At 38.7% G+C, this 16,804-nt stretch overlaps 1 protein-coding gene across 2 annotated transcripts in view; it reads left to right on the top strand.

The window, feature by feature from the left end:
- LOC103465623 (solute carrier family 23 member 2) overlaps window positions 1-16,804 on the top strand; it is a 63,395-nt gene that overhangs the window by 37,029 nt on the left and 9,562 nt on the right. For both annotated transcript variants that reach the window (XM_008410623.2, XM_008410624.2), the window contains 3 exons: window positions 4,505-4,758; window positions 7,006-7,170; window positions 11,350-11,458. In XM_008410623.2, the coding sequence (XP_008408845.1) occupies window positions 4,505-4,758; window positions 7,006-7,170; window positions 11,350-11,458 (528 nt within the window). The remainder of the gene's footprint in view (window positions 1-4,504; window positions 4,759-7,005; window positions 7,171-11,349; window positions 11,459-16,804) is intronic.

Raw genomic sequence — 16,804 nt, forward strand, 5'->3', positions numbered from 1 at the left:
TGAATGGTTTCAGGATGCTTTACAGTTGGCATGAGGCAAGACTGGTGGTAGCGCTCACCTCGTCTTCTCCGAACAAGCTGTTTTCCAGATGTCCGAAACAATCGGAAAGRGRATTCATCAGAGAAAATGACTTTACCTCAGTCCTCACCAGTCCACTCCCTGTACCTTTTGCAGAATATCAGCCTGTCCCTGATGTTTTTCCTGGAGAGAAGTGGCTTCTTTGGTTCTGATAGACTCAAATAAGGCCAGATATGTCATCCAGCCTTATATGTAATTCCTATAGAAATATCTGGCTCATTGCATATAGTAATGCCCATGAAGTGGGCACAAAAATCTGAGAAGATCCAAGCAGGATCTCCTAATGGGAAATGAGTTTGGCCCTGGTGAATAAGGACTTTACTTGTTAGAATGGGTCTTGTGGACAAGTGCTTAAAACACTCTTCCTTGCTCTCATTGGTTGTTTTTGATGAGGAGTGGCACATTTCTTTAGACAGCTATAACAGTACAGGGACGAGGTGGAGGAGCACAATCTTTTCACAGATTATCTTTCTCAAACCATACTGTCACGGCATGGTGATAGTTTTAGCAATTATATAAAAAATATATTGTTTATAAAAGTTACAGTACATACTGCAGCTTTAACCAAGGGTGGAAATTTAAGACTATTAGTCTTATTTTCCTGACATGTAAAAACTGAATTGAAAGAGAGTGTACTTTCTTTTTACTCTCATTGTTGATTGATGAGGGGGTGGTTAGATATGTAAAAATTAGCTTTACTTTCTTAATCTTTACTGCAACTTAGGTTCTCATGTGTCAGAGGATCAGCATAGCATTTCTCCTACATCTACTACAACTTCTCTACCAGTCTGCCATTCATTCAGTCTTTGGCGAGCATCAACTCTGAGTGCAAATCGAGGGCATTCTGTGTCTTAGCTAAGGGTGGGCCAACATTTCTTTGGCAATCTGACTAAGTGTTGCTTCATGGGAATTTACTACCCTATGCTAGTATTCATTGTGTAATTGTATATGCCTCTCATGTGGGGTGATGCATTTATTCACTTACAGATTTGTGTAGTATCCAGGAGCCTCAAAAATAGTTTTTTGGCAATGGCTGGCAACAAGTCAAATATATTCTTCCACATGTGTTACCCAGTTTTTAAAAGAACACACAGTGCAAGTAGGAAATTCAATAATCTTTGGTGGTTTTTGGTTTTTCATCTTGTAAATGATTTCGTATAATCATGGCTATGATTATATGTTTCTTGTTCTCCCTCCGCCTCCTTTAAACCATGTCCTTCACAATATACAGTGTCAACTCAATGAATGTAATGCACATCTCACCTAAAGTTAAATTCAGTATTGGAACAGGAACAAAGGACAAGGCACAATTTATGATTTCACAGCATCTGCAACACCTCCTGTTGAGTAAAATATACTCACTGAGCAAGTGTTCACGTTTTCATATCTTATAATCATAGTGTTAGGATATGTGATGGGGTTTTTACATGATATGCCAACATAAAGTGGTAGATAAATGTAAAGTGAAATGACAAGAAAGCATGGAGCTTCCCAAAAGGAAATCTGAAAAGTGTGTCTCTCATTTAACCTCCTAGAGTCAATACTTTGTAGAACAACCTTTCCTTGCAAGTACAGAAGCCTATATATGTAGGTATCTAAATACTTCTACCAATTTTGGGGGAAGCAGTGACTTAGTGTGAAGAGTAGTCATTTGACAAATAGCAGGAGGTCTGTTTCCCATGCAAACTGTCAATGTGCCCTTGAGCAAGCACCCAAAGGCACCCAAATTTGCCTACTGATCTGCATATGCAGAAAAACTGAGTTGTCAGTGTGCTATAGCAGTTGAATGCATGTTCACTCAATTACCTGGTTTTAAAGTCTAGCATCAGAACTTGAGATATTTTGCAAATAAGAATTGTCAAAAATGTCACTAAACAAAATGTAGAACATCTGGGGAAAAACAGTTTTGTTGCCACAGATTCCCAATTTAAGTTAGTTCTGGGCCTTGACTGATCCTTTCTAACAAATGGAGATTTTTTTCATTTAAGCTATTTAATTGTAGCTATGGCTGCACGATACATGTCAGTTAGTCATAATATTATTGAGGTGTGCATTTTGACTATAAACCCCTGCACTGCAAATGCAAAATTGTGTTTAATTGAAAATAGTTCAATGACTTAAATTAGTTTTTGACAAATTGCTGTCAACACTCACTTTTAGTAAGTTACTTGGAATTTGTGGTTGAAAATGTTCTCCGACTCACTCAACATGAGCTGAATTAATTAAGAAACAGTAAGCATTTGATAACTGTGCTTTTATCCGGGTTGAAAATACGTTGACTCAATACTGCATGCATCCAAGTCCTGACAACTGCTTTACTTGATTTTTTTTTTTCTTTTCTGGAACCAGTAATTTATTTCACCTGACCCACAAAGAGAGACTAATCCCGGCTTTTCCGTGAACAGGAGCGCATTCACACAGCAGAACATCAGAACAAGTTTCCATGTAACATTTTGTATTAAGTTATGCTAATTTTAGTTGCCAACAATAACAGTCTGTGTTGTGAAACACAGGACACTGTGTGGTGACCTATGATTAGGGATATCACTACAGTCAGCTATGTCGATGGGTTTTTTTGGCCATTAATGCAATTAATTTCATTTTTAATTCATTTGCAAAAGTCCCAAGCCAGAACCTTTGTATCGTTTATCTGGTATTCCTGTAAGTCTGACACAAATGATACCCGCAAACATCCTATATTTGTACCTTGAGGACAATAAATGAGGTAATCCTGTAGTGTAAGAGTGAAGTTCCTTATATTGAAAATGCAGTGCGTATGATGGCTTTATAATTTTTTTCAGAAAGGTTGGATGTGGGCAGACCAATAATTTTTGCAGCAGTAGTGGTTGTGTCTGAGTGTAGTCCAATTTTTAACAGTATGCATGTTATGAAAACAGCATTGAATGACGTGTTGGTACATTAACAGAAAGAGCTTTACGCACTTGCTTGACTGAGGAGCATCAAACAACTTATGAGGCCATTTTAGGAAATTTTGATTAGGATTAGCAGAGCTGGTTAAATACTGATATGCCACACTTAAAATATTTTTACTTGTAAAAGTTGTTAAAATCACCCTTCTACTTCCACAAGTGATGCAGTACCAAGTCAAACTGCATCACAGCTCTGAAAAATACAAAGAAATCACCATCTGCTTTCAAACCATGGATCCCATAAGCCAGCGTATCTCTGTCATCCATCGGAGGAATTAACATACTGCAAGTGCATATAAGACAATACCATATCAAATCATCCACTTGAAGAAATTGTCAACATCTGTTGAATGTTTTACATTTAAGTGCATACAGCAGCAGTGTCCAAAGTCAGTCCTCCAGGGTTTTGTATGTTTCAGTTGTTTCTCTGGTTCAACATACCTGAATTAAATCATTGCAATCAGTCGGCCTCTTCAGAACTTTAACATGCTGAGCAGGTAGTTGAACCATTTGAATGAGCTACGTTGGAACAGAGTCACAACTAAAACTGGCAGGAAGCCAGCCCTTGAGGACTGGAGATGTACACCAATAGCATACAGGTTCAAATTGTTATGTTGTGGTGTGTTTTCTAAAATACTTAATGCTAGGAGAGCAAATCACTTTCCTAAAGCAGAAATGATCCCTGCTGAAGTTTTGCAAAGACGTTTTCTTTTGGCAAGCACAAGGTGGGTCATAGACTTGTATGAATAAAATAAAATAAAACAAAGCAAAACATTCATGCAGAGCGTCAAGAGTTACTTCAGTTACTCATTAGAGTTGGAACAATAGTTTTGGTGTAAAAAAAAACAACCTAAAGACGATTCTTTAAAAACTTACTGTGTTAGCCTGTTGTATTGTGTAATGAATGGCATCCATGCTTCCAGTTCTTACAAGGTTTTCATCATGTTTATTGAAGGGACTGCAGTTCATGTTATCCAGCAGCAATGACCTTTGTTTTAAATTTCATAACTGAACTGTTGTAAAATTGAGGCAAACTGTTTACTTTCTACATTTCCTTTTTTTATGTGGATTCCATTTTTCTATGCTTCTTGTAAAAAACCCAAAATAACTTTTTTCCCCAGAGATGTGGAAAATTAAATACAAGAGTAGAAACTATTAAAGGTCTGATGATGACTCTGTTATTTTTCCCCATTATTTAATTAATGATCGAGTCTAGTATTAAACCATCTAACCAATTACGTTCTATACTTGATTAATTCGATTCTGGTATGACAATTTAGTATGTCTAAAAAATGGAAGAATTTGTCCATTGGACACCATGAGCGTTTTACCCTGTGTGCATTTTGCCGGGGTTGCAGTGACCCTGCATGTGCTTTTACAAGATTTTTTTTTTTTTTTTGTGTTTGTGTGCATGTGGTTTAGGGAACTGATGATATGATCAGGAATGTACAGCCATTTGGAAAATGAAGTGTGATAAATGAGTTTTCTATCCACAGGTCAATGGGGTATTCCCACTGTAAGTCTGTCCTCAGTGTTGGGAATGATGGCAGGCGTTTTGGCATCTACCATGGAATCCATTGGTGACTACTATGCTTGTGCTCGTTTGTCTGGTGCTCCTCCACCACCCATTCACGCCATCAACCGAGGCATCGCCGTTGAAGGCATGGGCTGCATCCTGGCCGCCCTGTGGGGAACTGGAAATGGAACCACGTCCTACAGCCAAAACATCGCTGCACTTGGAATTACCAAGGTACACAGCTCCGGTTGGGTGTGTGTTGTGCAAAGCTAATGGAGACATGCCCAAAAACTTGAAACGGTGATTACAATGAAAGGGATCATATTTTTCACATTTGACTTGTAAAAAGAAGAAATGAACACCCTGTTTAATTTTTCTTTCACTTCACAATTATGTAATATGTTGTGTTGTACTATAAATTTGTGGTTGTAAAGTAACAAAATAGGAAAATCCTCAACTATTATTACTTCTGCAAGGCAATGTATGTTAAAGGGGAAGTATTGTGTAAAACTGATTATTTTGAGCTTTAAATCRTGTTACAATGTTATTCCTTCATCAAAAACATACCTGGGATGTTGCCTTGATTCTTTCATGCATGTTTGAGAAATCCTTTGATGTCCCGTGGAACCATTCTGCTGTACAGAACACCTGGTTGGACCTAGCACCAATTTGGAGGTGCAGCTTCTTCCTTGAGCTTCTTCAAGCTACCACAGAGCATCCCTCTGCTCCTGACTCCACCACTCAGCTGCTTCAGTCTTGCCAGCAGCCATAAGCAAACACTTGCTCATCTGTTAAGCTCAGCGTGCAAGCTACTTGTCAGTGAAACGTTGAAAAAAACATTGTTAAAGGGTTGATAGAGGAGCAATGTCATGATGCCTTCCTGAAGGCTGAGTTTCAGAAAAAGGAGTCTTTAAAGTGACAGAGACCCAGTTTTAAGGCGTTAAATTGGCAAGTAAAATATTTGATACGTATAGCATTTTTATAACTGAAGTTAACAGTGCCATTTGGTAGCATAATCAAGTGACTGTGCCTGTAAAACACATAATGCAGCCCCTTTAACAAGCTGCTGTAAACCTAATAGGCTCTGACTTAATTTTGATTGAAGACTTCTCACCTTCTAGCATCATAAAATTTAAGTTTAATTTCCTTAATATACATTAGAAACATTATCTCATTTTGCTGAGGGGATGGCCTGATGTCTAAAAGCGGACAGCACAGTTGATTTGTGAAACCTGTTCTCCAGTGAACGTATCACCTTTAGAAACATCAACATTCCTGCTTTTTGGACAATTGCTGAGTGAATCACAAAGTACATTTGGCACCGTAAAATGTAATTGCTAACTGAAACTTTAAGAAGAGTCTTCATTTCTGTCTTTGAAGTAGCGCTGGTTTATTCAAATATAAAAAAGCAAGCAGAGCTTCACCTGATACGTGTGGTCACATCCTAAACCAGCGCACTCATCACGCATACATCATGTTGTGTGACACACTGTCCTGCTTTATGAAACCAGTACACTTAAACAGTGAGTTCACTCATGTGACAGGTAAGAAATTCATTACTGTTATCTGTTCAGGCCTGCCAAACAAATATGAAGAAAGGAAATAGAAATAGAATGGAAACGAACACACAAGGTTCAGTGTGTGTCTAAGTAGGTAGCTAGAAGGCGAGTCTGTTGTGAGCTTCTACTGCAAATCTGCTGGTAATCCATCTCCTGTCAAGTATAACTCAGCTATTGTAAGTTTTCTAAAAACAGGGTGAGGCCAATGTGATCCGTGACGCGAGTGAAGCAAAAAAAGTGTTTCCAGTGCAGTTCTAGAAAATACAACACTTTTAATACCACCAAAATCCACCTCATATTAGTGCCAAAACTTATCATAAAACTAGTTTTTTTTCAAAATTGTTGTATTTACATTAAGCAAATTTATTTTTGAAATTGTCAAAATGCAAAATTATGTGATCATTGGAAAAGCAGCTACAGTTCTTAAAGAGACTGGAGCAAAACATTATGTATTTTGCTCCAAAACATCTAATGTGTGCGCCACAATATGTGGCTGCATACCCATGTACTGCAACATGGGTATGCAATACCATGTTGCATACCCATGTTGCATATGTGTAAAATTTACCTGGGTGGTATTTTACTAAGCTGAGACCTAATGACTGTCAAGAACCTTTCTGTACTCTGTCTTGGATTTTTCCAGTTGAGCTTGATTTCTCATGTTGAATTTCAACTGGGCCAATCAGCGAACAGAAGTAGAATTTGTTAATGGTGATGCTGAGTTTCTGCACTGTTTTACAATTATAGTTTGCCCGCCGTGTTAGCAATTCAGCATAGAAAGTGAACAAAACTGTTCAGTCCATGCTGACCACGCTTCCAAATATTGAACAATTAAAGTCAGACCAAGAGGAATGTTTAAACCATAAATATCCAAATATAATCAGGGTTGCCAAGTATCTTCATTTTCCTTGCTTCATCTCAGGTTGGCAGCCGTCTCGTCCTTCAGACAACAGGAGTTTTGATGATTGCCCTGGGCGTCTTTGGGAAGTTTGGAGCGGTTTTTATCACCATCCCGGACCCAGTCATTGGAGGAATGTTTCTTGTCATGTTTGGCATGATTGCAGCTGTGGGGATATCCAACCTTCAGGTAAACACATTAAGTTTTACAGACGCTTAGCAAGCTGATTCTACACTGCATTGACTCGGGGGAGGGGGGGGGACTAAATATTTATGCATACAACACCAATACTTTTTAAAGAAAGAAACATAATTTTCCACCACCTAATTTTATTTGTTTTAAGAACTTCTTTTACAAAATTAATTTTATATTTAGGCCTGAATTGCCTCTGGGAATCAATAAATGAACACCTCTTTTCAAATCAATGTTCACAGTAACTATCCATCCAATCAGAATGAGCTTCAACTATTTTGCAAAGGATAGGCAACAAATCAAATCAAGTTTTGGAATATCACATTTCAGCAACAAGCAATTTTGAAGTGCTTTACATGATACAAACATAATATATTTACTGATTATGAAACAAGCAACATTAAAATTTGTCAAATGCTATCATCAAGAATAATTGTCATCAAATATTTTGATCAATGTTCCAGTCAAAGGCAACTTTAGACAGGTGAGTTTTTAGCCTTGATTTAAAGGAACTCAGTGTTTCATCTGTTTTGTATTTTTTTGGAAGTTTATTCCAGATTAGTGGAGCATGGAAACTGCTTCTCTAAGTTCTCTTTTCATTTTGGGGATACAAAATAGACTTGAACCAGAAGACCTGAGATTTCTGGAAGGTTGACATGACAACATCAGGACTGTAATGTATTTTGGTGCTTAGCCATTCAGTGATTTATGAACTAATGAAAGTATTTTAAAGTCTATTCTTTGAGCTACAAGGTGCCAGTGTTAGAACTTTAGAACTGGACGATGTGCTCTATCTTCCTGGTTGTAGTGAGAATGCCAGTAGCAGGACTCTGGATCATGTGGCGCAACTAAAGATAAAGACTTGAATGAGATTCTCTGGATCTTGCTGGGACTTTAGTCCTTTAGTCCTAGAAATGGTACTCAGGTGATAGAATCCCCCTGATTTCAGGCTTGATCGATAGTATCTAGCTGCAAAATCTGAAGATCATTCTTCTATTGGTCCAAAGATAATAACTTCAGTTTCGTTTCTGTTCAGCTGGAGAAAGCAAAGACACTTCCACACATTGATTTGTTCTAAAGCTTTGTTCAGTATATGGACAGGTTCGGAGTTGTTTGATGACATTGTAATGTAGAGCTGTGTATCATATGCATAGCCATGGTAGCTAATGTTATGACTTGTTAAAATCTGAGCTAGCTGGAACCTTGGCATACTCTACATGCGACTTCTGTGGGCCCCAATGAGACGTTACCTTTTGACACAAAGTCCCTGTTTTTTAGCTAAAACCCAAACCAGTCAACTACATGTGCAAAGCTGGTGTACCAAAAGTCTTAGAGGTCTAATAGCAGCAAAAATGTGCTTCATGACTATCGAATCTGGAGGGCTTAGCATAAATACGCTCCACATGGTTTACAGATTTTTACGTGGCATACCAAATGTTAAAAACTTTGCATTTTCCTACACCTCACGATTAATTGTGTGCTTCTTTTTATTTGTTACATAAAAACATGTGGAAAGGTTTCGGAAAGATTTTCTATCAGGAACGGCTCCTATCAAGTTTCAACGTATTCACTGAGGTCTTTAGTTTTAATAGCAAGCTTAATTAGATGTTGGTCTTTCCTTCTCCGCTATAGACAAGTTAATATGAGATCTGGCAGAACATTTGTTGAAACTGAAAAATATTGGAGTGCTCAAATAACAAATAATAAATATTAATAGCTTTGTGCTGGTTTTATTTGCCTTAGACTATAACTGTTTGGCTGGTTCTTAGAGGTCTCGCGCTGCTTTTTAACGAGTGTTAAAGAAAACAAGCAGCAGGGAGTCCAGGGAAGCTTTCGTAAGAAAATAACACCCAGAACATAGAAATCTCCACTTTGCTCTCGCAAAGCACCGACTCACCATCTCATTAGTGCTTGAAGTCCCACCCCAATGAGGTATTTTTCCTTTAAGAATTTCTTTTATCAGTCTTTGTAAAACAGTTGAAACTTTATACGTTTTGGCTCCTTTTTTTATTCATACAACAACTGTTTTGTTTGCATTGAACTACTACAGCTCCCTCGAGTCCCAGTTATACGTAGCAAAACCTGGAGGGAGCTGCAGTTCAGTGTGTACCATTTACACAATGCCTGGTTGCAATATCAGTGTTCAGATTTAGCAGTGAACTGAAACGTTGGGTGTTGTATTTCAGTTCTTAAGCAAATGGAAGAACACATAAGGACCCAATGCAGATGGAACAGATATAAAGTTTCCGTGTACATTTGTCTTTATCTGCTGTTATTCATGTTGAGTACTGACAATTTTGTATTATGGAAAAATAAAGATTCTTGCTTGCTTCCTCAGTTTGATTAAATTCTGAGTCTACAGGTCCTTCTCAAAAAATTAGCATATTGTGATAAAGTTCATTATTTTCCATAATGTAATGATAAAAATTAAACTGTCAGATTCATTGCACACCAACTGAAATATTTCAGGTCTTTTATTGTTTTAATACTGATGATTTTGGCATACAGCTCATGAAAACCTAAAATCCCTGTCTCAGAAAATTAGTATATCATGAAAAGGTTCTCTGAACGAGCAGTTAACCTGATCATCTGAATCAACAAAGTAACTCTAAACACCTGCAAAAGATTCCTGAGGCTTTTTAAAACTCCCAGCCTGGTTCATTACTCAAAACCGCAATCATGGGTAAGACTGCTGACCTGACTGCTGTCCAGAAGGCCATCATTGACRCCCTCAAGCAAGATGGTGAGACAGAAAGAAATTTCTGAAAGAATAGGCTGTTCCCAGAGTGCTGTATCAAGGCTCCTCAGTGGGAAGGAAAAAGTGTGGCAGAAAACGCTGCACAACGAGAAGAGGTGACCGGACCCTGAGGAAGATTGTGGAGAAGGGCCGATTCCAGACCTGGGGGACCTGTGGAAGCAGTGGACCGAGTCTGGAGTAGAAACATCCAGAGCCACCGTGCACAGGCGTGTGCAGGAAATGGGCTACAGGTGCCGCATTCCCCAGGTCAAAGGTCAAGACACTTTTGAACCAGAAACAGCAGCAGAAGCGCCTGACCTGGGCTACAGAGAAGCAGCACTGGACTGTTGCTCAGTGGCCCAAAGTACTTTTTTCAGATGAAAACAAATTTTGCATGTCATTCGGAAATCAATGTGCCAGAGTCTGGAGGAAGACTGGGGAGAAGGAAATGCCAAAAGGCCAGAAGTCCAGTGTCAAGTACCCACAGTCAGTGATGGTCTGGGSAGCCATGTCAGCTGCTGGTGTTGGTCCACTGTGTTTTATCAAGAACAGGGTCAATGCAGCAGCTATCAGGAGATTTTGGAGCACTTCATGCTTCCATCTGCTGAAAAGCTTTATGGAGATGAAGATTTCATTTTTCAGCACAACCTGGCACCTGCTCACAGTGCCAAAACCACTGACCATGGTATTACTGTTCTCAGTTGGCCAGCCAACTCTCCTGACCTGAACCCCATAGAGAATCTGTGGGATATTGTGAAGAGAAAGTTGAGAAACGCAAGACCCAAAACTCTGGATGAGCTTAAGGCCATTGAAGCATCCTGGGCTCCATAACACCTCAGCAGAGCCACAGGCTGATTACCTCCATGCCTCATTGAAGGCTGCAAAAGGATTCCTGACCAAGTACTGAGGGCATAACTGAACATAATTATTTGAAGGTTGACTTTTTTGGTATTAAAACACTTTTCTTTTATTGGTCGGATGAAATATGCTAATTTTTTGAGACAGAGATTTTAGATTTTCATGAGCTGTATGCCAAAATCATCAGTATTAAAAGAATAAAAGACCCGAAATATATCAGTTGTTGTTCAATGAATCTAAAATATACGAGTTTAATTTTTATCATTACATTATGGAAAATAATGAACTTTATCACAATATGCAAATTTTTTTAGAAGGACCTGTATAAATACTAGGGGCTAACCCCACTTTAACATTTTTAACCTGTTATGATCAAATGTGAATCCATCTTAAAATAGTATTTGACTCATAGGCTTTTTTTATTTCCACATTATGTCTAATTTCATTTTAGATCTGTTCCAAAACAGTTGGCAGCTCATTTTCACAGAACAACAAAATAGTCTGGAAGTAATAGTCAATAAATTAATTTAAACAAGCTGTATTACTTAATGTCATTCTCCTCCCCCCCTCCATCTCTTTAGCATGTTGATCTCAACTCTTCCCGCAACCTCCTCATCCTTGGTTTCTCTACCTTCAGTGGACTTGTGCTTCCTACCTGGTTTCATTCCAATCCAGGCATCATTGACACAGGTAAAGTTACCATAGACRCTCTTTTAAAAGCTTTTCAGGTTGAAAAACATTACAACAAAAATGAATGATTACCCCAGTAAAGTGCATTTATGCACATCTCCTACACCTTTGTATGCTTAGGCCTAGTCCACATGTAGCCAGATATCTGGGAAGTCAAATACATTTTTTATTTCTTTTTTTTTTTGCCTTTCAGCCACATAATTCCACAAACAACAGTTATTTATAACAACTCCGACCAAAGAGAGGAGATTTGAGAAAAGTCTGTTTTAGTGTTGGTGTGTATACACAGAAAAACAGAAAAACAGGGCTGTGTGTTACAAATTTGCAACAATTCGGCAATATACTTTATATTCCAATATGCTATTTAAAATCAGTTTAGCCTACATAGATTTCCTCACAAATGAACCTCTTGGCTAAATGTCTCATTTCTAACAGAAAGTTGTGGTTACTTTGAAGCAAAAGGTCTTTTTTCCATTAGCTCCTTTATAAAGGCCAGGTTGGAGGGAGATGCAAGTATTAACTTTGGTTTTGCCAGATTCTCCACCCTGAGCTGGATAGTTCTGCAACTTCACCAGAATTATGATGGGCTTTTTGGCTCCTTCTTTAATAATGAATTAAGGCCTGCAGCTTCTGCTTTCTTCTTTTAAACGATGTTGCAAGAATAAAACCCTTTCAGGATTTGACAAAGTTCATAAAAATACAAGTGGAGAACTTTTGCTGAATCCTAATAAGTTCTTCCCACTGCAGCATTTGTCAGTGTAGTAAATGTAGTGAATGTTGCCTTACGTGGCTTCTTATCGTGACAACTTTCCTGTTGTGTGTTGCTTTGCTTTGCGCATTGAAGTGTTTCCATTGCAGTTTTGCAAAATACATCTATTTTGATACAACTGAAAAACCTTCTCATCCTAGCACAAAAACGTTTACCAAAAAACATGTTTTTTCAAAACTGCTGTGTTTCAATTATCAAATTTATTTTGGTACTTTCAATTTGCACAATTTTATGCTTATGCAGGAATTGCAGGTAGTGAGACAAGTTGTTGTACTGGATTTTATTTGGGGGTGTCAATAAAATCTGTAAATCATGCATATTTTACCATACCATACCAACTTTATTTATAAAGCACTTTAAAACGACCACAGCTGATACAAAGTGCTGTACATTAAAACACAACATAACAATAAAAGAATAAAAACTTAGTTTAAAAACAAACAAACATACAATTTAAAACTAGATCCCGCTGGAGTTGAAAGCCAAGTAAAATAGATGGGTTTTAAGACGAGCTTTAAAAGTGGACAGTGAAGGGGCCTCTCTGACCTGCAAAGGCAAGTCGTTCCATAACTTAGGACCCATGACAGAGAAGCCCTGTCCCCTCGGAGCTTCCTTCTGGATCTCAGTACCTCCAAGAGCAGCTGATCTGCTGACCTGAGAGACCGATGGGGTATGTAGGGGTGAAGAAGCTCAGAGAGGTAAGCCGGGGCAAGATTATGCAGTGATTTAAAAACAATTTTAAATGAATCCTAAAATATACAGGCAGCCAGTGAGGTGAGGCCAGGACAGGGGTCACATGTTCCCTCTTTCGAGTTCCTGTCAATAGTCGTGCAGCAGCATTCTGAACCAGCTGCAGACGTGAGAGCAGCGACTGACTGACTCCCAGATAAAGTGAGTTACAGTAATCCAATCGAGTCGAAATAAAAGCGTGGATCACCGTTTCAAAATACTGCCTGGAAAGAAAAGATTTCACTGACGCCAATCACCTTAAATGATAAAAACTGAACTTAACCACGGCTCTGATTTGGCTGTCCAATTTAAAATTACTGTCCACCTTAAAACCAAGATCTGTAATAACAGGTTTAAAATGTACCTCCAAAGGTCCCAGGTCAACAGAGAAGGACTCACAGGAGCCACTGGGTCCAAACACCATCACCTCTGTTTTCTTTTCATTAAAATTTAAAAAGTTCAAGGCCAACCAAGCTTTAATATCACCAAGACATGCACCAAGATGTTTGATGGAATGGACATCCTTCTGCTTCAGGGGCAAATAAATCTAACAATCATCAGCATAGCAATGAAATGAAATCCCATGTTTCCTGAGGATAGAACCCAGAGGCAGTAAATAAAGAGAGAAAAGCAGTGGGCCCAGAATTGAGCCCTGTGGGACACCGTAAGGCATTGATGCAGCAGATGATTCAAGTCAATCATTTTCAAAGAGATTGTTCTGTCCTTCAGGTAAGACCTGAACCATTTAAGAACAGTGCCACCAATACCTACAACGTGGTGTAATTAGGCCTGTCACAATAACAAATTTTGCTGGACGATTGTCTAAAAAATTATTGCGATAAATGATAATACTGTTTCAAGACCTTTTGACACTGATTTAATGGAAATTACTAATAATACATGCGATTTCCTGATACATGTTCTTTTGAAAATAAAGTGTAACACTCGAACTGATAAACTAAATAAAACAACCAAAAACAAAAATAAAATGGATTCTCAGTCTCCATTAACAAAAAGCGTACTTGAATAAAAACTAAACATAAAGCCAAAGTGGAAATAAATACTGCATTCAACCAAAAGAGTGCAGATTATTAAGTCTGTATACTATATTGCCCTTCAGTAATCACTAGATTTAAATAGAGAAAACGGGCACATCCGACTACCCAATGCAGTAGTTCACACTACACCATTTTTTGCCCCTATTTTCCCCTTATAACAATCTTAGAACGTTGGCCGATCTAAGATTCTCGCTAGTGATTTCGTAACCGATCATCCTGCAGTGTGTGGTGTGTTATGGTAGATTGTCGTGGCCGCTCCGATCTAAATCAGGGGTTTTCCTCGACTGGAGGCTTAACGCAGCCTGTTGAATGTGAAAGGTAGCCAATCAGAAAGCGCAGATTCTCCTCCGTACTTTCTGAGGGGAAATTACGGAGGGGAATCCCAAACAGCTGAAAGGCACAATCCGAAGTCCAGAGGACATTGGAGATGATTTGTGCCATCATTAATGTTTATTCAACATTTCGTGCAAAGTATATAGAAATGACAAGGGGAGGAGTTGGAGCCAAATTGCTACCTTGTAGCCATTATTTTGTGCCCATGTGACTGGAAACCACACGGCACGACGAACCTGATCGTCGTGCCGTGTATTTATATTGTTTAATTCAATCTACATGTTTCTTGTGAGTGTGCTGTCAGGGACAGAACCTGGGATTTCTGTCGGCTAAGGTGTGGTCTCTCAAGGTTTGAAAATGGGCCGACAACTCGTGTAATATCCGCTGGACATTAGACGAAGGAAATTAGTTAGGGAGGGTCAGTGGAGAGCACCGGAGTTGAGCCTTTTTTCATTCAGTGTCATCAACAGAAAGAAAAAAGTCCGGAAGAGACGATAAAGACGGTAATTAAAATGAGGTTGATAGATTTAATTTATCGTCCGAATAATTGATTTTTTGTTTATTGCGACAGGCCTAGGTGTAATCGCAATGTTAAAATGTCATGGTCTACTGCATCAAAGGCAGCAGTTAGGTCAAGTAAAATCAGAACAACATGGTTACCAGAATCACATGCAAGAAGGTTGCCATTAAAAACTCTTATTGAAGCAGATTCCGTGCTATGAAGAGTTTTAAAACCCGACTGGAAAACCTCCAGAATGCCATTGGCATCTAAAAAACTGTTTCAGCTGACAGTACACAATTTTTTCTAAAACCTTAGAAAGAAAAGGCTGCTTCAAAATAGGCCGATAATTAGCCAGAACAGTAGGATCAAGGCCAGGTTTTTTAAGCAGTGGCTGCACTACTGCATGTTTAAAACTAGTCGGGACCACACCTGAGGACAGACTGCTATTTATAATTGCAAGAACAGGCTGCCCTATGCTAGATAAAATATCTTTAAAAAATCGTGGAGGGACAGGATCACGGGGGGCACCTGATGGCTTAATGCGGCCAACCACGTCCTCTAAAAGTGAGACAATCACAAGCTCAAACTGAGTGAAAGCAGCAGAGCAAGGGACCGAAACAGAGGGGTCAGAGTCAGGAGCTGTGATAAGAGCCCTGATACTACCAACCTTTTCAATAAAGAAACGCAGATAATTATCACACATGTCAGGAGAAGCTTCCAAACAGGCATCATGTGGAATATTAAGCACAGAGTCAATGTGGTTAAATAAAACATGTGAGTTATGGCTGTTTGAGGAAATGATATTTGCCAAATATTCCCTTTTTGCCTCTTTAACCGTGCTAAAAGATGCCAACAGTTTTTTAAAATTTAAAAGTGACCTGCAATTTATCCTTTTTCCACCTGCGTTCAACACGACGACATTCCTTCCTTACAGCACGAGTTCTGTAATTAAACCAAGGCTCAGGTTTAATCTTTGGCTGCCTGGTTTTTAATGGAACAACCGAATCCAGGATGGTTTGGCAGGAAGAATAGAACCAGGACCAGAGCTCTTCTGTATCAGAGTGGAGGAAGTCAGATGATCCACAGAGCTGATGAAAAGCAGTAGAGAATTGAGTGGCAGTGGAAGGGTTAATAATCCGACAGCGCCGAACAGCAGCGCGAGTTTTAACTGCAGTAGTTGTCAAACTAACACAGAATAAAACAGGCAGGTGATCCGAGAACACAGAGTCACAGATTTCCAGGTTAGTTACAGGCAGACCGCAGGAAATAACCAGGTCCAGTGTGTGTCCGTGCTCATGTGTAGGACCAGATACGGCCTGTAGCAGGTTAAGAGTCCAGAAGGCTTAAAAAGTCCTTTACCAGAGGCTTGTCAGGATAACACACGTGTATATTGAAATCTCCAACAATAAGGACATGTTCGTAGTTAGTTATAATCCCAGCTAAAAAGTCAGAGAAGTCGCTTATAAAATCCTTATTATCAGGGCCGTGCAGAGACCACTAAAGGGGCAGGTGCTCAAAAAAAAAAAAAAAGGGCACATCCAACCGTATTTTAGGACAGAATATTAACAAAGCCTCTCAGCTTTCAAAGTTTAATAAAGAATTTATCATTGTTTAATAAACAATGATAAATTACTAAATTGTGAGATATACAATCAAAGCTAAGGGGAATCTCTACATAGAGCATACAACTATGCATATGTAAGATATTTTATTAGTAATTTCCTTCTGCAGGTCTATTTTGTTATAGGAAAGTATTGCAATATTCAAACCCGCAACTTAGCAAGATATGTAAATTGGAGCTGGACCACCAGACATATTTTGTCTTTAYATAATTACACTATTAAAAATATAAACAAGGGAACAATGCAACCTTTTAGTGGACTGTAATCTATAAAAGAGCTGCCTGTTTGCTGCACTTGCAGTGGAGATGAAGATGGTCCATTCAGGAAAGCAGA

Source organism: Poecilia reticulata, linkage group LG6 (assembly GCF_000633615.1).
Source record: "Poecilia reticulata strain Guanapo linkage group LG6, Guppy_female_1.0+MT, whole genome shotgun sequence".
Lineage (NCBI taxonomy): Eukaryota > Metazoa > Chordata > Actinopteri > Cyprinodontiformes > Poeciliidae > Poecilia > Poecilia reticulata.